This window comes from Hetaerina americana, unplaced genomic scaffold, assembly GCF_022747635.1.
Source record: "Hetaerina americana unplaced genomic scaffold, ioHetAmer1.1.p SCAF_10, whole genome shotgun sequence".
Classification (NCBI taxonomy): Eukaryota; Metazoa; Arthropoda; class Insecta; order Odonata; family Calopterygidae; genus Hetaerina; species Hetaerina americana.
Genome location: NW_027286070.1, coordinates 68,852,035 through 68,875,777, shown reverse-complemented (window position 1 = coordinate 68,875,777; position 23,743 = coordinate 68,852,035). Strand labels below are relative to the sequence as shown.

The window sequence follows — 23,743 nt, the reverse complement described above, 5'->3', positions numbered from 1 at the left end:
TAAAGAGAGTGACGAGTCTGAAGAATTATATATGACTAGCCATTATGGCATATTTATACAAACAAAATATTTATTATACCTTATTCCCAGGGAGGCTACCAGAGTTAAAGAAATTATGGAGAAAAGGTAAATTTCAAAGAATTCTCGTGGAGAGGGGGAAATATAGGAAGCTTTCTCATTCTTTGGCAGTTTTTGAATGCACTAGACTGAATGATTTAATGCCATTTTTTATGTATATTCATTCAGCGGGCAAATGGGTAAAATAGTGATGTTCTGAAGATGTTTAGCAATAATCCCACTTCAATCAGGATTAATAGCTTGCCATTTTTTCCATTCCATGGCAAACAATACAAAAAGGGGCACAATCATCACAACAGTTGAAATAGTGAATAGTGGAGTTAGATTAAAGTAAAAGCATAGCATGAGGTAACTTTTAGAAAACAAATCACACTTAGTTGTGTTTTGTTGAGACAACATTGAAATACGTGCTACTATTTTAAATTTCCCTAGTCTGAATAAAAAAGTCATACTTAAATTGCCCTTCCAGTTTATTGAGTGTCAAAGCCTCAATGAGTTCCTTCATTAAATGAACCAGCCAATCAATTAACCCAGGAGTACTTGTTCTTGGTGTATCAGATATCCCAGCTGTATCTTTGGTTACCCTTTTCCTTTACTTCAGTCTTAAATGTATTTCTCCTTTAGTATCTTAGTTTTCAAACTTTCAAATAAATTTCCTCTCATAGAGCACAGTTATAATTTAGACACATTTATTTGAGTTTAAATGTTTTTTCTAAAGCTGTGTGGTATGAGGTGTCAAGCACACACTATACAACCTTGAAGGTTGTGAAATTTCTCATGGGCACTTCTAGACTGTCATTCATTCACATAGTGTGTCCCACACACTCTGGCCTTTTTTCATAGATTTTATTTTTTTCGTGGCATTATTCCTTATACCAAGAGCTGCAAAGGTTTGCAAGTATAGTGCCCATTCCTTAACTAAACATGCTTTTAAATTTAATGGCAAACTTAATGCATTATATATCTATTTCATTTTTATCACAGTTTGTTTCATTATGTTCCCTTCATCACTTAATGTATTGGACTGAGAGATGCTCTTTCAGCAAGCTAATGTTTTGAGCTCTAATCCTTAGTTTATTTTTACCTTCATCATCAGATCCTTTCAAGTACTAATGAATTCGTTTAATCCAAACCAGAGCTTTAAGGTGGTGGAAATGAATTGCAACAAAACTTTCCTCCTGTTAACCGACTGATATTTTTAAGAATATCATATAAATGCATAAATATAACTTTTTATTGAGCACTCTTCTGCATATGATTCCATATGTTGGCTCACACTTCTGATGATAGTGATGAATGATGCACATGAATAATTTGACTAAGTCAGGAAAAAATCTTAAAAATTTTGGCTTAAGGCAATTATTTGATATGAGGAACATATTTACTTTTTTATTGACCGATGTTGTTTGGGTGTGCTCGGCAATTTTCTGTTATAAAAAAATTGATCCAAGAATTTGCATCAAATTTTGCATAAAAAATGGAATTAAGTGCTCCAAAACACTTGGAATGTTATTAGTGGCCAGGGTGAGTCTGATCTGAGTAAAAAAATGTTTTTAAGTGTTACAAGCTCTTCCAAGAGGGCTGAGATGGTGCCAATGACAAACCTTGCTCTGGACACCCCAGCACATCAACAACAGATGAAAAGGTTGAAGCAGTGAAGGAAATTGTTTTGAAAAACCATCAAATCACTGTTGGAGAAGTTGCTGAGGATGTTGGCATATCGGTTGGCTCATGCCATGAAATTTTTTTGGATGTTTTGGGCATGAGACGTGTGTCAGCGAAGGTCGTTCCGAAACTGCTTAGTTCTGACCAGAAGAACTGTCGCATGAGCATCACTCAGGAACTGTTCAATGACATCAATGATGATCCTGATTTGCTCAAAAGGATTATAACTGGAGACGAATCATAGGTATATGATTATGACGTCGAAACCAAAGCCCAATCGTCGCCATGGAAGAACCGAGGAGAACCAAGACCGAAAAAAGCATGCCAAGTTTGATCAAATGTCAAGGTTTTGCTCACTGTTATCTTCAATTACCATGGTGTAGTGCATCAGAAGTTCTTACCTCAAGGTCGTACGATCAATAGGGAATATAACCTTGATGTAATGTGCCGTTTGCGAGAAACAATGCGAAAAAAACGTCCGGAATTGTGGAAAAATTCATGGCTTTTGCATCACGATTTTGCACCTCCTCACTCATCTTTGCTTGTGAGAGATTTTTTGCCAAAAAACAACACCTTTGATGTTTTTCTGTTCCCGAAACTGAAGAGACCTATGAAAGGATGGAGTTTTGCAATGATTGAGGAGATAGAGATTACATTGCTGGAAGAGCTCAAGGCTATACCAAAAAGTGCTCATCAGAATTCCTTCAAGGATAAGAGAAAGCATTGGCACAAGTGTATATCTGGGAGGGAATACTATGAAGTCATCCACACTGATAAAATTTATTTTCATGGCCTGGTTTCAAAACTCCAAAAACATCATCAGGTGTGTTGATACCATTGTGGCTTTGAAACCAGGTCGTGGAAATATATGCTAGTGGAAATGAATAATCTGAAATTATTTTGCCAGCATTTTATAATTTCCAAAAGTTACCTTTGATTCTAGTGATTGAAGTAATGACAGATTTATTCAAAAATGTAATAAGATGCTTTTCCCACAATGGGATATAGGTTATTTGTGTTACCATGGAATGTATCAAAAGTGTAGAAAGCTAGTTTATATATAAGTAATAACTTATTTTGGGTCCTTCATTCCAAAATGTGTGCATGAATGCATTTATTTCACCATCAGCTGTCACAGTTTCAAATTTAAAACACTAGAAATTCATGTCCATTCTGTAAAGAAATGTGTCAGGTATGTGTTGGATTACTGAGGATGTGCTGGATTGTGCTTAATAATTACGACAGCAGCTGAATTTCTGTTTTTTATCAGTCCAAGCCTTATTTTATAAAAATTCCTTGCCTAATATATTGGGGTGGCCAGTAATAGACAATTGAATTTTTAAAAAATGGGGAAATCCGGAAATCGAACAGAAAAACTTAGTAGTTCAGAGAATGTTGTGTTTAACACATAAATACTGCATGGTCAGTCAGGCCAAAAGTTAGGCCAGGTCAGTCAGTTAGGCCAAAAATGTTAATGCCTTAGGCAGTATTTCTTTCAGGTTCAGGTGATGAACTTTGGAATTTGTTTCACTTTGGAAATTAATTACCATATTTTCCCATCGGTAACGCGTGCGTTATCTATGCAAAAATGTTCAAATGATTGCAAAAATGACGATGCGCGATATGTTATGAAAATTGAAAAAATCCCAACAGATGCATTTTTACACACACTATATTTTATTTTCACACGCATATATATATATATATATATATATATATATATATATATATATATATATATATATAGTTGTATATATATATATAAGTGTTGTATATATATATATATATATAGTTGTATATATATATATATAAGTGTTGTATATATATATATATATATATATAGTTGTATATATATATATATATATATATATATATATATATATATATATTTAAATGTGCGGCATCTATACACATTCAAGATAACTATGAATCCCTGGGCGCGCGGCATCTATACAAATTCATAATAATTACAAAGTTCTGGGAGTGCATTATTCATAAGGTCATCGATAGGAAAATACGGTAATATTTTATTGTATCATTTGAGAGGAGTCTAAACATCAAGATATACTTTTTGAAGGGTGAAAAATAATCAGAAGCATGGGTAAGTATTTTTTATTCACCGAAGTAATGTTAAATAAGACCTGCCTTACCTAGTGTAATCACTCAAAGGCACTGAAGATCCAAATAAGAAGCTTGGTCAGGAGCCCTTTTCTACTCCGTGTTGTTTGCTGCTATTCCCCTCCGATCGATGTGAACCAACATGTACATTCTCAAGAAATTCATATTCTTTCATCAGTCTCCAACATTTGTCTCGGGTGAACAAATTCCGAGGGAGGACAAATTCAACACTTTCTCACTGACTTTTTACATGAGTTGAAGGGGAAGTGTTTGATGAAAAACAATTTGTTGTCCTTGCGGTTGAATATCAAGAACTGTATCATCACAGTGAAAAAATGATTAATCGGAAGGAAATGCATCAAATAGAAGTATCAGGTATGACAAATTATATATGAATGGTTTTAATTTAGCACTATAGATCTAGAAACTTGGGAAAGGAATCATTTTCTTATTGATACAATAACTTTTAGTTAGTTTTTAGGTAATTTATTCAGTTTTACCTTATTATTTTTTTACTTTGTGTCAGCCACTAACAATTACATTCGTCTACTACTCCAAATACCCTTCTTTTGAAGAGCAATATTTCCATTTCCCTCCCCCGTAATGTTACATGTCAGTCTTTGGCACATTCGCCTAGCTTGCTAGTTAGCTCCAAGGATGGGTCAACCGATCTCTACCATCCCTTACATAGTTATGTAGGCAGCAAGCTGCTGAATCAATTTCGCAATGCTTTCAGGAATCCACCTTTGTACTATGAACTGTCTCTGAAAAATCCTGAATATTTGTGTCAGGTTCCCGAAAGCATTTTCTGATACACTTCTTGCTTAGGAGTGATGAAACTTGTCAATCTCTTATGGTCTTCATTATCTTGTAATTTTGGGTATGAAATTTGTAAATAGGGTTTGAGAGAACACATAGAGAACCAAAAATTGTAAGTGATACCACATGCTCAGTTTCAGGTAAGCCTCTGTTCAAGACAATTATTCCTCCCTAGGAGCACCGTATATACAAGTTTGAGCTGAAATTAAACTACACTGTACACATGTTAAATCTTTAATTTTGCTGAAACCTCAGTAATAAATGAATGCACAAGATACACTTCCTGGATTAATTTCTCTCCTCGTTTCTATAAGTTTTCCAATATTTGGAAATATGATTAAATTTTTTGAACTATAAACACTTTTAGTTTTTCGTGTTACTATTATTTTACTCGCTTCACTCTCAGAGTAGTAGTATTTAGGGGAGGCGACTGACAGCTGAGGTCATTTGCAATATAGGGGATGGATAGGAAAGGATGAAGGATTGAGAGAAACCCAGCATCAGCATTAGCCTACTCTTTATGAAAGGCACCAAGGGGCCCGCAGCTTAATGTCCCATCTGATCCTGCTCACTCAAAGTGCACTCCACAAAGCACCTCAAGTAGGGATTAAGATACCACTAAAATAAAATTCAACACCGATGTTCACTCTCAGAGCAACATTAAAATTTGTTGAATAAATTAAGGGATCAGTTTATGAACACAGTGGAACTAGGATCATGAACCCAAAGTAGTGATTCTGCTGCAAAAAGGAATTCTAGGAAGTTAAAATAGCAGATGAATTTACTTTTACCATTTATTTAAAGATAGACAACAGCAAAGCAGCCTTGTTAAGGATGTACTGAAGAGCATGTACGAGAAGATATTATGCCATTGAAACTGAGGAGCTAAATGACAAGGCTTATTTAAACAGTTTTTATGGAAGTTTAAACTGTGGAGGAATAGGGAATTTCCAGTCAGAGCCTTCTCAGATGTTCTTAGTAAGTATCTGGAGAGTGAAAAACTGGAAATCCCTGGCTATTTTTTTGAAGCTTGGCTTGAACTATGCTTACTCATCCTAGCATCAGCCTCTGCAAATTGAAGAGAGAAGATGTTTTTGACACAGTAACTTAAAACAAAATTAAAGTGAAGCAGGAGAAGAGCCATAATGCACCTTAAATATACAAATATGAATCCATTACATGTACATGAGTTCCTAAGCACGCTGAATATTACTAAATGTACATAAACAATTACATTGTATTTCATGAATGCTAATTATGGTTTATGCCTAAAGGTCATATGAAAAGAAATTACTTACAAAAATACAGCTATCATTTTAGTAGCTGATATTGATAGAAAAAACTTTAGTGTTCAATTTTTTTTATGTGGCCCACTGGGGTATCAAACAATGACTTAAAAATAATTTTCCAGGGATACTCAATAGAGCATACATTTAAAATGATACTCTTCACTATAAAAATCTTTATAGCGTAAAGTGCGTGACAAACTCTCCTTTGATAATATATATTTGGGAATAGCATGGATTCAGAATTTTCTTCGCCACTGTCTTGGTTTTTCCTTTTCCTCACTAAATAAGGTTACAACCAAAACTTCCTCCAAGAGAATATCCATTGCTGATGGAGGTATGGCTTTTTCAGCTCTAGAGAATGCTAAGCACTATCAAGGGTCAGACTGAGTAGAAGAAAGAAAGCATGCTTCAATATACTTTCATACTCTTATAAGTTTGGCAAGACTGCAAGGAGGGAATTTACCTTTGAAGTAACAAATCCTTGTGGCAGCTTGTAGGCTAAGCTCATATTGTTTATCATTGTCTATTCAGGTAAATTTTGGGGCAAGTTAATGTGGATAACTTCCCTAGTGACTGACACAGTGTAAAGTATACCCCTTAATTGAAATGATAATAAACCAATGCCATAAATAAAATCAAAGATTTAAAGTGAGATAGAGAAGGGAAGATATCCTAACTCCTGAACATTTAAGTTACTATTTTACATATTTATAATACCAACAATACCTGAAGTCACAATTGTAAAAAATAAATCTTACCTTGCGAGATACCACAAGGACATGTGATAATTGTTACTGTGAAGGTATGCTTCAGAAGTTCCTAATTTAGTGAAAAATATTTGAAGGGAGTTATTTTTGTTTTATTCATTAATTACCGATTAAGGCAGTCAGTCTTGAAATATTTTTCCTCATACAACATTGCAACTGTTGAAATCATTGTGCACTTCTTGGAGGGAGAACACCTCAATAGACAAAATGCTCCATAGGAAGAGGGATTTTTTCCACTAAATTATTGGCCTACTGATATTCTGTATCATGAAGTAGTAATAGAATCGTTCTTTACTATTGCAAATCATTTTAAACTCTTGTATTTTTATTTTGTTTTCAATGGTGAATCCTTGTGGAAATATTGCTTTCTAGCAGTAGGACAATGACTATGTATCAAAGCTGTAAAAGGATAAGTTATTAGTCATACATGAATTTGTATTTCTTGAATATTAGTGTTCAGATGCACAAACAAAGTGCTATAATACAGTTAGCATTTGATGAGATTTTTTTTCAGGTGAAATGTTGGACAACAAAACTGTTAGCAACATTCATGGATTGAATTCAGAAAATTTGTTAGCAAACACAGTGGCACGAAAAGCCTTGTAAAAGGAATTTTTTAAAATGTTGTAATATTGGAATGATAATCTGTCTAGTAACTGGCCACCCTGAAAATAAACCGGAGTTAATAATATAGACCATGCCATAAAAGCAGTAAAGTGGTCTCTGATTCTTTTCTTGTAAATTTCCATGAATGTGTTCACTTATAATTTCATATTTGCTCTCCATGTCTCTCTCAATGTTGTGATGATTCTGCAAGTGTACTTTTTATTAAGCATCTCTAATTTAGAATTTTCTGTAATTTGGTACCAGCCAGGTCCTGAGGGTTCTGGGTGAGAGGAATTCAACTATGCCAACATTTCTACCACCTCAGTGTGTTGTGAAAAATTAACCAATACAGAATTTCTTGAAGACCTTTTTAATATTGCACTTCCAGCCAAAGTTGCTTTACAAAGACACAGCCAAGCTTGAAGCCATTGTCAAGTTTTAATTTTGAATGTAGGTACAATTTTAAGTGTTAGAGGATGCACATGTAATCATCCTCCTATTACACTTATAGGCTGTACCAAATTATAAGCACCATTTGGAGGTCTGTTCTTTTGAAGCAGCTTACTTCCTAATGGAATTTGAGGACAGTTGATGTGTGATGTGAGGTAAGGTGTGGTATCATTCATTCCATGGCTATACCTTTGTTCATACTTCTATTAGATGTTAATTTATAGTGCTAAGTGTGACTATGGATGAAATAAGAATTTTTGTATTGTATTTGGATACATTATCAAGAAGGCAGTCAATAACTAATCATTGACTTTGCCCATCGAGGCAGGAAATAGTTATTCTAGGTAATTAAATTTTTTTAGCTCTATTTTTATGGAGTGGTGAAATATCTACCTCAATCTCCTTTAATGTATTTTAATGTATGTGAGCTCAAAAAAATTAACAATTATATGTACTCAAATCAGAGCAGTAATTGGATAAATCAAAATACATAATTCTCTCTGCGATCAAAGTTTGCATGAGTGCAATATGATGCATTATAAAAAGATTGCATTAATTCTCAAGTCCTGTCACCAATAATTCTAGTATTAATTTATTTTTTTCCTTCTTTTGGCATTTTATACCATGAAAAATAGTCTTTGATAGATGTTTGGGAGGATGGTGAAATATTTCTCATATGAATAATAACAAATAATTTGGATGTTTGATTCTTAATAAATTGCTCATAATACAGCAAGAAAGGGATGAAATACTATGCATTATATCAGTTAAATAGTGTGCAGCATTTAATTCCCTGATGTTGTGTTGTTTTAGATTCATATTCTAGTTCAATCTATGCTTTTGGAGCTTGGTTCCAAGGTTCCTTTAGAGCAGCAAGAAAAAACAAAAAAATAATTTAATATGAAGGCTAATGTTCTGCCTCAAAAAATAAGGTAATAATGAAATGTTTTGGTAGTTCTATCTCTGATGATGTCATACATTATTTAAAATTTGATATAGTTGATGTTTGCTTGTGTGTGCCTTTCAAAACCAAGTTCATAGGTTACTTCATCAAAACTTTTCATTTTATTTGAAGTACATGTTAAGTCATCTTCGTGAAAGGGGTGAATTGATGTATGCATGTCAAACATAAATTTGATCATTGCATTCTTTAGGCAAATGACAAATGAAATTCAGTTTACGTCTTTTACTTAGTTTGTATATTTGTATAAAAACAGTTTTGCAATAAATGAGTCAAAGGGATTACTGTTGACCAACATTTTATATTGTGATTAAACTTACAATGTCAAATCAAGGTACTGCTGTCATACAGACACCGCAACATATTCACTCTACATTTTGTAAAGAGTATGTGGCAATCCTAGGTGCATCATTTAATGTCTAACAAGCAATGCATATGAGGAGAAGTGATCAGAATGTTACAAGATAAACTGCTTATCAGATAAGTAGTTGACTGATAAATGCCATGTGCACCAATTTACTACAGAGAAGCTTGCATGATAAAATTGTGTTATTTTAAGTATCGCAATGTATGTTTTGACTTGTAGTGCTTGGTAGAAGAATTAAGATTGTGCATTTATATCCAGCTATTTGCTGTAACTAGCAGAAATGCTTGCATGGTAAGTGTAGTTTTGTTCTCATTAATATGTGCGAACAAGCTTTTTATCTGGCTAGTCATCTGTTCCTTCAATCTGACCCAAAATAATTCCTTGGCAAAATATTTTTCATTTCATACTCTAATATTTGATTAAAAATTTATAGCTGTGCCTTTTGTAGATTTGAACAATTGAGAGCATGCTTGAATTAATTGAAGAGGAACCATAAAAAGTAATTACCAAACTCACAAGATTCTTGTGATGAGATCTTCTTTTTGCTTGTTAGCTTTCTCTTACAGAGTCTCAAGTTTCTTACTAATTAGTTTTCATTTTATATTGTATAGGCTTGATCTCAATACAGAAACATAAATACATAAATTTACTTAAATTTCATTAATAATTTGAATTTATAGTGGTTTGGGTGTTGTGTTCTAGAAAGAGTTTTGTGAATGCATGGATGCTAATTTGATTAGCATGACATTTTATTGGAATGCTCCTGAAATAAACACTTATAATGTCGATTTTTATGCTTTCTTTAATCATGGTCACCATCTTACAGTAACTTTCTTCATGCTCTTGCAAACTGATAATTTTTCTTATTTCCAAATCAGGGTGAGCAATATTAACTTCGTTATATACAGCAGGTGAAATTACTATCAAATATTTCTTTTAAATAATTGTTTTCCAGGTCACAAGGAAGATGCAGGAGATGCTTACTATTAAGGAATCCCAGCTAGCACAAAAGATTATTACTACTAAATTACATGAATTATTGATGGGGAAAGATGAAAGTTTCATTCATTGAAGGATAGCTTATCTGTAGGGAATAGTGTTAACAACTTGACTAATATGTCGGTAATAGTCAGCAGTGTGATGATGAAGTACTTTAATCTGAAATCAAAATCATTTGTTGAGTGAAAACTTTTGCAGCCACAGTGGTTCAATTATTAATAAGTACTGATATACCTCTTCACCAAAATTTATAAATCAAATACATATATATGAAATATTATTATTATAAGGTAATCTACCAGTTAAGGTAGGTTTTTGGATGGACACAACTACCAAATAAATATTTTGTGACTCATAACAAAACACCTAATCCAGCAACCTGCTCTAAATCAGGTCCCTCTTCATCTCTACGTACTATCTTCCTCCCTTCATCCCATCCAACATCCCTATCCTGTTCCTGCCCTTTCCTCGTTTGCCTAACATTCTCCCCTCAATTACAGTCTTCAACATCCCGCTGCTAGTCAATACACCCTTCAGCCACTTTTCCTGCCTCCATAGGATTGCTCCCAGCAAACCCCTGTCTTCGCCCACCATACCAAATACTTCCTCGTTTGTTTTCTTCTCCGTCCATTTCACCTTCTCCATTCTTCTCCACACCCACATTTCAAAAGCCTCCAGTCTACGTCTATCCTCCTGCTTCAATGACCACGTTTCTGCGCTGTACATAGCTACGCTCCATATCAAAGTTTTTACGAGTCTTGTCTTAATATCCTTACTCAAAGTCCCTGTCATCAACTCCCTCCTCCTTGTGAAAGCCTCTTTGCCTAGTGCAACTCTTCTCCTTACATCCCTACTACTTTGACTGTGTTGGTCCAAAACACTTCCGAGATACGTTAACTGTTCTACCTGCTCCAGTTTTTGCCCTCCTATTTTTTATGTTTAGCTTAGCCTTTTTCTTTCTAGAAAATCACATAACCTTTGCTTTATTAATATTGTTTCTCATTCCATACCTGTTGCACTGAATTTCCAATTTTCTCAGCAATACTTGCAACCCCTTGGCTGACTGACAAACTAAAGCTTGGTCATCAGCAAACCTAACTGATTTTATGCATTCCTCACCAAATTTGATTTTACCACCAATTCTTCCCATACCTCTTTGATCATTGAAATATATGAATGAAATATACATATGTATTGATATTAACTCAGCCTAAACCAAACCTCATGATTGTAGAATTTAAAAAAATTAATGTAATAATTATTGGCAGAAGTTTGGAGAGTTAGGTGGCTTATCCTAAAGCAATGAATGTATCAGACCGTACAAATACTTTTGTGTCACAATTTTAGACGTATATTTTTTTCTTTTATGTCTGAACGTTTCTTCTAATTAATTTAAAAAAATCCTTTCTTTCATTAATAATGTTTAAAATTGGGTGTTATAATATGAGGAATCATATTTTCAACTTAAATTAGAAGGCAGTGTATCTTACACATACCTTGTCATTGAGTCTCTTGGCTCAATAATAAAAAACATAATAATAAAATTAGCTTTAAAGTGGTCATGTCCTCAATTCTCGAAGAAAAGAGTTGCATTTTAGTATGAGTAATTACAGGCATGGTTGTGAAAATCACTGTAATAGAGTAATGATGCGATACTATTAAAAATTAAGGGAAAATAATTTTTAAAAAGTTTTATTGGTACATATTGTAGTAGCTGAAAAGTTGTAGTTGTAAAAAAGACAGGGTTTCCATGAGTCCCAGCCGTAGGAATTTAATTTTTGAATCCCTTGAATACTTCTTTTGCACTGCCACAAATCCTCATTTTTGTAGGGCGACATCCTCAATATTAGAGTGCAAATCATCCACAAATAGTTCAAAAATTTACATAGATGTATGCAATATGTCAATTTGAAATAAAATTAATATATTTCTGGTGATGTTATTCAAATACTGATTAGAGTCAGGTAGTGGTCCTCATAGTGAAACGCACTATAAACCTACTTAGAATACCTAGATCGCATACTCATTTCTTTTTCTGTTAATTTTTCTTTTTATGTAACATGAAATATATTATTTCCAGTATTTGCTTGTAGTTATATTTTGTTCATAAAATTATTTTAAAAAATTGCAAATCAACTGTAGACAACATATAATATTTACTATAAGTTTGACGAAAATTTTATTTTTGAAGTCATCCTATACCCACCTTCCCTCTGTGTCCTCATTTCAGCACATCAAAGTTTGGTAACCTTATATTGGGATTACTGAAAAAATAATAAAACTTATCAAGTATACAATAAAGAATTTCATATTAAACTGAAAACCAATTGTTAAGTAATGATGGAATACCTAGCACCACATTAGTTACAGCAGTGCTTTCCCAAAATTAGAATTCACACTGACCAGAAAATTTTAAAAAACATTTTACTGCATGAAACAAAAATCTCCTACACGAGAAAAGCTGGATTGGAGTTTTTTCGAAATCTCCTCTATCCCCACCTTTACTTTCAACTTGCCCATATCATGGCTACAGGAGGGAGCTGGTCCTTCATTATGCTACCCAAATACTTTTAGTGAAAGCTTCTTTTATGCTAGCTGGGTATTTAGGTACATGTATGTCCATTGACTTAATTCTCTCGAGTCATAAGTTTCATTAATGATATCCTTGATGTCTCTTTTAGGTAGGCTCAAAGGATCAGAAGACTTAAAAATTTTACATCTGGATCATTACCTTAATCATTTAACTACTTTGGTAGAATAAAAGAAATGGAAGTAATTATTTATATGGGTATTCAGTGACTAAATTCAATATTGACTATTGCGATTTTATGCTGATAAATAGTTAATGGAAAACTGTCAACTTGGTTAAATACCTCTTTTAATAGAAATAAAGTTTAATCCTCTTATGTTTAACCATTAAATAAAAAGTTAAGAATACTTATTTCACAATATAAAAAAAGTTTAATCGCTTCAAATTATCAAATGGATGCATGCACCAGTTTTTAAAAGCTTCAGCATAATATCAATGGTCTCATTTAATAAAGATCCTAAAAGATTTAATCATTGAGTTTCAAAGAAAGTAGGTACCCATATTAATACATGCTGTTTTAACAATGCACATTATTATTTTATGTTCTAGCATTCCAGTTTTATGGCTTAACAAAGAATTAAAAGGCATAACTTTATCTCATTCTGAGTTTCCCATGTTAAACTATAATTTTCCAACAATATCACATTAAAAAATGTCATCACAAAATCCAGATCAATAAACCTTAGATATTATGGAAATAAAAATATCTCAAAAACAATGGCAATGTCATTACCATTACTCTCAAGCTTGCTTCGTATCTTCCAGACGTATAATTAATTCATGATTGAGAGCTTTTATATCAATTATTTACAGTACCAGTGGTTGGAAAGTCTCGGGCATCTTATGTAGCGGCGTGGCTTCAAAACTTGAGACACTCCTAGAAGAATGTAATCACATTATTTAAAAATACTCCAGTTGCTTTTGTACAGCAGCGTGTGTTAACATTTCATAAGAGTCCCATGTACATAAATCCCTAATAAAATATTTTTGTAAACAAGACCATCAATAAAATTTCCATAAAAATCAAATTGCAAGTAGTAACTAACATTATTACAATTACATATAAAATAATGAAATTTTATATTAAAAATAAACAAGGTACTTTTTACCTACTGAAGAAAATGTGACTAAAAAGTCATATTTGAGAATTTGAGTGAATGTGGTCATTCATTTCATTTACATACCTACCTTTTCATAGCCAAAGTGCTCATGGTTTGAAGATACATGATACAATACGTATTAATTTATATCAATACATAAAAATGAAGGATACTATTACATTCACATGCACTGAAGTAAATACTGTTTAGGAATCAATTCAATATGACCAAAGGTGAAGACCAACATTACAAGCTCTCACTATTCCACTGAAATTTAGAACAATCTATCCAAAGAAATTCCACAACAGAGCAGATAAATGTATAGATGAAATATCTATTTATGAATCATTTAAGATAATGCCTATTGAAATAAAATTAGAGATATTTGAACTTAGTATAGTTCCTTCTTTAATTTTCTCCATGAACATAAGTGTTAGATGTTTTTACAACTTTTTTAACATTTATGATTTCAAAAGGTTCATGTCATAGACTGTGTATTTATGAACCAGAATACAGTGACTTTAAAATTTCTTCATTTTTGATACAAAAAAATTATTGGTAATGGTGTATTACAGCAGTGTGACATTTAATGTACTCGTGAGAAGTTATATTTCCATTTATGTTATGCATCAAAAAGGGTTTTAAAGAAGAGGCCCAAAAACAAATTGTTAGAACTTCAGAATAACTTCCTGCTGTATTTTCTGTCATCTTTGATTCACTATTTTCCATGATCTCCCTCAGCAGGATAGACAACATCCATTATTCCTGTTGTGCACCACTTCAAGAACAATCATTATTTCTTGATAATTTAGTTACTAAATGACAATACCTTCTTGACAAACAAAGGATTTCACTCATAACTCATTTTTTAGGTATAAATTCATAATTATCTCAAACAAATCGAATTTCATGGGTATGAATTGAGAAATAATAAATATCATCTAATGCACGGGCTTAATTGTTTTACTAACGCACAGTGTTTCAAAAGGCAGGAAATACGGTAGGTATAATATATTGGGCCTCTCATTTTCTGTCTTTGAAATTTAACCTTGTTAATTTTCAGTTTACAATATGTTGGTAGGTCGCCAAGGGCATGGAGGCTGCACAATTGGAATACCCCGTGAGTGAGTATAGATTTTATCCTGACTCACTTTTTGTGTGCATTTAAGATTTAAGTAAATAGATGAAATAAGCTACACTCGTGACTTCTCTGATTGCATTAATAATGTATGCGTTCTTTGGATTCCTATTAAGGCAATTTCAGGTTTTCATCTTGAAGTAGTAAGCCTCATTTGGTACCATGACTGAATAGTGACTTTCATGCAATAATACTACACAAAGTGCTTATATGCACTTATTATCTTGTCTGTGACTGACTTTGCATCCCAGCAATGTCTGCTTGAAATACGTGTTTTCAGTGCAGGTTGTTACAACCATTTGTGCAATGAACACACTCTCACAACAACCATGCTGTCAGCAAATGAGTGAAATCATTTTGAAAATTATTTTTACAGATATACTATTTCACTACCAAATAGGATTGAAAAATAGAGCAAAATTAGAAATATAGAGAAACTTAGATGAAATGCTACGTTTTCACATATGAATTTTATTTATTTACACTTCAGGTAATTCATATTACTATTTTTCTCGAAATTCTTGCGCCTTCACTCTTGAATGATGCTGAAACATTTTAAAGAGTGTGGTATTATATGACTCATTAGAGAATGAATTTCTATTTAAAATGAGATATTATGAACGGAAAGCTGAATATTAATTTTCTAGGTTTGAGAAATTCTTCCATGCGTCACAAAGAATATTCTACGTTTTACGTGGTAGATAGATTAAAAATGAATATGAGGAATACTATGCAATGTACATATAGCTGCCAATCATGCATCTACGTATTTAATCTCCGATTATACACTCAAGGTAAAATTTGTTCAAAATGAAGTACATGTAATGTTGGAAAACAGGGATCTTGAAAAAATTTTAGGGATGAAACTTTTTTATCAATCTGATTTAATATAAATATATTTGAGTAACATCTTATTATTATATTAGAAATAACACTTTTAGTAACAACCTTATTTTTTTATCATAGCATATTCCTTAGACATTTGCTCCTGGTAGAGCTGAACAAATTGATTAAAGAATGGTTAAGTAGTTGCTAGTAGGTAGGAGCAGATAGTTCATCAGTAACATATTGCACATCAGTAGTCTAAAAATAATATTTAAATGCAATTTGAGGCCTGCCCTTCTCTATAAAAAATAATTTCTTACTTTTCGAGGAATATTTTACGTGGTAGATAGATTAAAAATGAATATGAGGATTTTTATTTTGATTATGAGGTTTTTCATGCATTGTTTTATAAATTAGGTATTTAAAAAAGGTTTGACAACTTTGAAGGCAAATAGAAATATTTTCAGAGTGCAGAGTCATAGCTAGTCACATTATATATTAAATATTTTTATTTGGAATTATAGCTAATGTAATTGATGATTTTTAGCTAAACATGTTAGATTATGTTCATGCAGTGCTGTAGTACAAATTAATTCAGCAAAAGGGGTGTAGTGTGTGTGTTCAGTTCTGCTAGAAAAATGGTTGCTTTCTCTTTGGTGCTGGGTGTGCTATCAGTGTGTTGTTTAATGAAATGAAATTGGTGGCTACAGTTCCACATGATTTTTGCACCAAGTGTGGTAAGAATCTTCCTCATAACTTCCCCATGGCAGTGGTAAGGTGAAGACCCACAACAAATGGATCGCCACCACAGTACCACAAAGAAATCTGAGATTACCTCATTAGTTGTTTCCCAGGCTGGCAGGTTGATTGATCTGACTCAATTGCATGGGCACTTTGTTTATTGGATTCAGTGCTAGCCATTTTCTTTCTGTGTGTTCGGTTTTTTTCAAACTTCCTTCCAGATTAAAATTCTGTCTAAAGTTGGCAATCAAATCATCATGTCAGTTGCATAAGTGGTGCTGGATATGCTGCAGTGAATTTATAAAGGAATAAGGTTCAGGTGGGATATCTGTTGGATCATCAATGGGGGTCATCCTGAAGAAAAGTGACTGTTTCATGAAAAACCTCATATATTTGGCTACAAAATGGCACGTCTAAGCTCTCAGAGTAAATTTCTTAAACCTATATAAAATTTCAAACAACTTTTTGAATCTCTTTCATATTTGATAGATTCTATCTGAATTATGTGGCAGGATTTGAATATGGAGTGGATATTCAAAGAGGGTAGAGATGTGGTAGGATTGTTAGGGATGGAAAGCTCTGGAAAATTCAATCGTTTATTAAGTGAAAGTAATAAAAAGATATGAACTACAGAAGTTTAATTGCCCAACAAATGGATGCAAATTATAGTTGTGGGTCTCAGGGTTCTCTGAGATTTATTTTTATGCAAGACACTGAGACAATGTCAGTAAAGGAATCTAAGTATAATGCTGACCAGGCTGACTTTCCAGTCTGGATATTTAGAATTGAGGTAACACTCTTTTAATGACATTAATGGCATGGGAAAATATCTCATTCATGCTCTTGTACATCTGTTCTGACTCTGAAGTCCCCCGTGACATTGAATGTTTCCTGAAGAATTTTAATAATACACTATCATGAAAGTGAAATGGCATATCAACAATGCTTAATAAAAGCATACAATTAGATGCAAATCAATGGAATTGATGATCACTACAGCTTTAATTTTAACGATGAAATCTCTCAATTTTCTAAATTGTGATAGCAATAGCCCTTCTCGGATATTATGGCACATGCTAGGAAAGAAAAATGAAATTGAGTCAGTCACAATCAATATTTTATTAAATATCTGTCATAAATATCATTAACCTTTGGCTAACAAGAAATATATATATTATTATTTATTGATAAAAATAGCTAGCTATTAAACTTTGAGATTTTGACTGCATAACTTTTGATAATTAAGATTCAAAATAATTTGACAACACAGGCAATAGAACAGGAATAAGCGGGTCTTAGAAAAAAGTAAGTGAAACAAATTGCCCAAGAACTTGCGTGTATAAATTTCTTAAAATTGCAATAGATTGAGAAAAATGAAAAAGACTGCTGAAAATACTCAATATGAGAATGTAAATTCACACATTCCAAAGAAACTGCGGGAGATGCCGCAACAGTAACTTTTAACGGAGTCATCCGCTAATGTGCATTTTAATGCAACAATTTCAGAGCGTAAAAATCATTCGCCTTGACTGGGACTCGAACCCAGATCCCTCAATATCCGGTCGAGTGCTTTTAAGAGGACGCCTCGGTAGCTTAAGTGGCTAAAGCACTCGACCGGATATTGAGGGATCTGGGTTCGAGTCCCAGTCAAGGCGAATGATTTTTACGCTCTGAAATTGTTGCATGTAAATTCACTTTCATTTATTTTAGAGCCACTAGACTGCCTGGTTCTATTGACAAATTTTTGGTATTCTTTCTCTTTCTAGCATCTGAAAAGAGAGTTGCTTAAATTTTTGTCAGTATCCCAGACTCTTTGAAAACCTTGTGCAATTTTAACATAACACTCTCATTACTTTTGCAACTGTTCTCTTGATGTTGGTCTTCCATGAAGTGAAAATAATGCATGTATTTGTACGGAGATTTGGTGCATATTCACACACACAAATATAGGACATGCCAGATTTAAACTTCACAACTTTACAAGAAATATGATATATATATATATTGAATTTTTTGTACATGAAAATATATATATACAAACCATAAACACAATAATCAACTAAAGGTCGCTTTGGTAAGTGATGGTTGAGTTCGCCCAGTACTAAGCCCTATACAGCAAGTGAAATTCACACATCACGGTAGGGGGGCCAGTTCCTTTCCCTGTGCCGGTTATGGTGTCCCAGGAAGAACTGGTACCCAAAAAATCACATAGCTTGGTTTGAGCTAAAGGTGCCCATTGAGGCTTACCCAGGAATCGAACCCGGGCCCTCCAGTCAGTAGTCAAATGCTCTACCCCTGAACCACCGCAACTCCCTTATGTTTATATTTATATAAACAAAAATTCATTTAAAGAATAGAAAATATTAATTCTTAAAAGGTTGAATAGCTTTTCCTTGAAAACAGATACTTTTGTTTCATATTTGATTTCATGGGGAAGTTTATTGAATAACCTGAAGCCCATTGCTCTGGGCCCATGGGCAGTATTGTGTGTTCTGACAATTGGCTGGTGTAGGCCATTGCAGGTGCTTGTACAGTGAGTATGGTAATTTTGGTTGGACCCGTGCTGAGAAATATTTCCCTTCACATACAAGATGATTGAATATATATATATATATATATATATATATATATATATATATATATATATATATATATATATATATATATTACTTTACATCTTCAGAGGAAGACGGATTGTTTCCGTCGAAATATCAAGAAAATACGTGTGAGTGTTCTCTTTTTTTGTGTTTCTATATTATGTGTTACTGTGTATTGTACTATTCGGCACTTCCGTGTTACGTCTATGAAAGCATATACTATATATATATATATATGTGTGTGTGTGTGTGTGCAGGGTACTGGTAATAAACCAAGTCTTTTTAAAAGAGGTTTACATGGTGCATCAAAAGGAGTATTGCTCATAATATGGATTTATTATCCTTTTTTAGTTTTGTAGTAATCCCAGGTGTTTCATGAGGAGAGGACTGCCCTATTATATTAAAGGGCCGTAGAGATAAATAGAAATTTTTCCCAATCACAGCTGATTCTGTCAAATTCCTGGAAGCTCCAGATGAATAATTTCTGCTGGGGGGTAGTCTTCCTTTGTCACTTACTTCTTATTCATCCCTGAAATTAAAACCTGGACTATTCCTGGACTGCCCTTTATTCCATGTCATAAACATAAGACCTTGCCATGAATATTTTTCCAGGCCACATTATACTAGAAAGTATTATGAAGTATGTTGCATCTTATCAAATTTAGTTTACTTCTGAGTATATCTATAACTGTTTAAATTGAGTCAATAGCCTTATTAATTTCCTCTTATAATGTCCTTTTCTGATTTACCTAAGTGTTAACACCGTTTACCTAACTTAAGTATTCGTGTTTATTGCTAAAATAAATTATTACATAAAATGGATATATCAGAGACCATGATGAACTATTATATAAATGAGAGGGCTGAATAATTTAAATTGTGGATGAATATATCATTCATTAATGGCATGAAATTAGCCGAGTAAATAATGAAGGGAACAAGAAGGATGCACCTAGGGCAGCTTCTTTAAACATGGAAATGTCCAGGATAAAATTTATTATGATAAACTGCATAAGCAAATTGACACACTGAATTCAATTTGAGCTTGAATTGAGGGGACTTCTACTTGTATTTAGAAACAATAATTCAGAAACTGTTCAAGGCTTTCTCAAAAATTTAATCTGCTCTACAATTTTGCTACTTCTGCCAGCAAAGGGAATTTTTCATACCTTTAGAGTAAGAAAAGCAAGATTGCAGGAGGTTTTTTTATTAGTAAACAATTTTAAATATTTTAGATACCTAAACATTTATCTCTTGAAGAATAATCTGTAGTGGTGAGCTGGAGGTGATGGAGACACCAAATCAGTGAAATATTATGAGAGGCAAATACAGGAATATTGCTCTGAATATGGGTCAGGGAGGGTGGTCACTGGCCCCACAATCTACCTCATTGGGTAGAATTGGGCTACCAACTGGGGTATCATAAGCTCAAAACTGATTCATGCTTCTGCAAGGCCATCTAAAAACATACTGTGTAAATTTTGGCACACCGTAATATTTTGTTTTGAAACCTTTGGAATTACCATTACCTTTTCACTATGAATGTGTGAACATATAAACCATACCATGTGTTATTGCCCATCAGCTATTACTATGTTATATTTGCATTAATTAAATAAAATTTTAAAAGCATTAGGATAAAATGTACCTTACCCATTTCAACTGGATTTCTTATTTTACATTATAATTCTCCCTGAGGTGCTCCTGCACTTCAAGAGGTCTAGTTATGCCAGAATACATTTGGTTATTTTACTAAATTTTAAAGTCTTCTTAAATCTTAAAATCTCCAGGAATATAATTTTTTCGTATTATGACGTAAGAGTGTTATGCAGGTCACAGAGAGCGTATGTGGTAATATGCAATAAACTAATGTACCATCGACGTCATAAATTATTGATATACCTAAAAGGTTTGAGGCTCTCTAGGCAATCATTCTTCTTCTCCTTCCTCCTTACTAAAATTCTGTTGTTTTTCTCAATTGTATTAAGTGTTTTCACTTTTGCTCTTGAACAAACTCAACCTGAATCAGTGCATGAGCTCTGTGCCCAATATGTTTTCAATGTGTCCACTTTCATCAGCATATTAAATGAAACCAAATATTAAACAAAGGCAATGCTACAATAAATTGCCAAAGGTTTAATCTTGCTCTTGAATCATTATGGAGACAGATGAATTAATTTGTAAAGGCTTTGATAATTGAAAAAAATTACAGAGATTGTTCCCTTTATTTTTAAAATTTTATTTAGAGATTTTCTGTGCCAACCATTAGGATGAATACATTTTCTTTGAACATGAAGTGAAATATATTTTCATAGAAATAGGCAGAGCCTGCTCAATATCTTTAGCAAGTGAAGGATTAATAGGTATATATTTGAAAATAATTGCATTAATATCCATTAGCAATCAAGAGTTACCATTTTCTAGGAAGCCTACAAAAATGTATAAAAATGGTTTTTTATGATTAGTTTCTGTGATTCAACTGTTTCAATAATAGTTCATAAATATATATTTTTTTAGTGTACAAAAAAGAACTATGTATTAAAATGCTATATTTTTATTATGAATCATTAAAATATGTTTATTTTAATTTAGCCGCAATGAAGAAGACTGCAGAGCCGTTGTACATGATAAAGCAGCCTACTGTTAGCACAACTATGACTCCTTTTGAGGTTTGTAGCTTTCATGATGAGTTGAAGTGCATGCTCTGGCCAGCTATTGTGGAACCTTTTGATTAATGTCGGTATATTTCAGTGCACTGATGATTTGGGTGGCTGGTAAACATCAATTAATATCAAATTTCAAAATTGTTCCCTTTGACTGGAGAAGCAGATCAGTGATTACTGATAGATGTGGCAAAACTGGGTGCTGTTCCAATTGATTCCTTCTGAATGTGAAGTTACCCGTAAATACCCTGAATTGACATTATTCCTTGTTGCCATTTTTATCAAATCTAATTACTTTTTCTTTTCTTTTGTCAGATCAAAGTTTTGCTATTAATAGTAGTCCTTCAATTTTTGTACTCATCATGAAGCATAAATACTCTTCACTGAAAATATATTCATACTGAGATGGTGCTGATCACAGATTTTAAGTTCCTTTAGATATAGAATTTCAATTCAGAGCATTAGTAGCCACAGATAATGAATATCCATTAGTTTTTTTTTGAGTAAGGCCATGAAATTTTGCATTTTTGCAAAATTTTATACCTCCCTTCACTGCCATTATGTATGTGTACCAAATGATTGTAGATACCCATCTACTAGTTATGGTAGTGATAATTCTCATGATCCATACCATTGTTATCTTTTTGTCCTGATTTGAGCACATTAAAGAAGAAATAAAATTTTGGAACCTGCTTCTCCCATTTTTAATAATTTCACTTTCACAGTATTCAACTTTGCAGTTCTAAATATCCATAAGATAATTTTCAGAATGCATAATTTTAAGGCATAACTAAAGATGAAATTGAAAAATCAAAGAATCCAGTTTGCAAAAGTGGCTTCTTAATTAATGAGTTTAGGTATGGCATCTAAAATTAAAAATGATTCCTATACTAATGACAATCAACTTCATTTGTTGGTTATATAGATTTATTCCTTCAAAAGCAGGGTGATTTCACTGCATTCATCATTAATCCAACTATTTCCTCAACTTCAAAATTTCTTTTTATAATCTATTTTATGGACCCCCTCATTTTATAATTGTGTTTTTTTGGGGGAGATGATCCCTCATTTGCTGTAATGCCATTGATTCACAAAGATCCGAGAAAGTGCTACATAAGATTTCTAGAGTAGTCATTTGGTTAGAGTTTATCCAAATAATCCATTAATGTTGCACAAACTGTTGTACATAATATCAGTTAACAAAAATGTCTGTATTTTTCAGTGCAATGATGATTTGGGTGGCAGCATTTGGTCTTGCTACAGTGATGGACATATGTGAAAGAAATGAGGCTTTATGGTAAAGGTGGACATTTGTTTTCAGTGTTTTATATATTGTTATCAAGATTTCATGTTGATGAAGAGTGTAACATTTGTGCCATGTTTAAGATTTTTGTTACTAAATATGTGGATTTAGATATTTGCGGCATATTTATTATTTTTGAAACTGTTGCTAATAATCCTAGGACCCTGTCAAAGATTAATAAATGTATTAGCTTTTACCCTCATAATTTCCCCATCAAAATGATGTCCTTAATATGCAACTTAGGGCACATGCCTAACTTATTGTTAAACTTTATAATCTGTTTGTGAATTGTTCAATAGCGTTTGTAAATAAATTTTATAAACAAGATTAAAAATTCTCAATTGAAAATTTTTGTTTTATTGTTTTGCCTGAAATTGAGGGAAGGACTGGTAGAATGATGATGCACATTCAAACTTTTATTGTGAAACCCTTATTTAAATCTTTTGTCTGTAGCATTTAATAAAATGCAGATGCTGGATTTTATTCAGATATTGGTTTGCAGGGTGAATTGAAGGATTCTAATGATAAGTGTAAGGCGGCTAATATTGTTTCAATCTGGTAAGTTTTATCTACATATGAGAAGGAATCCTGCTCTTCTATAATGTAACATGCTATACAAAAGTTATGTTTACGAGCAGAATAATCTGTAATGGAAGGATAATAAATA

At 32.9% G+C, this 23,743-nt stretch overlaps 1 protein-coding gene across 11 annotated transcripts in view; it reads left to right on the top strand.

Annotated features, from left to right (window-relative positions):
• The window catches only part of bdl (borderless), a 136,094-nt gene extending 112,699 nt beyond the window's left edge, over window positions 1-23,395 (top strand). For 2 of the 11 annotated variants that reach the window (XM_071598800.1, XM_071598799.1), the window contains exons 12-14: window positions 14,873-14,929; window positions 21,703-21,779; window positions 22,996-23,394. In XM_071598800.1, coding sequence (XP_071454901.1) covers window positions 14,873-14,929; window positions 21,703-21,779; window positions 22,996-23,052 — 191 coding nt within the window. In that variant the 3' untranslated portion in view covers window positions 23,053-23,394. Of the gene's footprint in view, window positions 1-7,606; window positions 9,025-13,522; window positions 13,738-14,872; window positions 14,934-21,702; window positions 21,780-22,995 lie in introns of those variants that run through there. The other 9 variants (XM_071598810.1, XM_071598807.1, XM_071598804.1 and 6 more) reach the window with 8 other exon arrangements.
• Window positions 23,396-23,743: the final 348 nt, after the last annotated feature.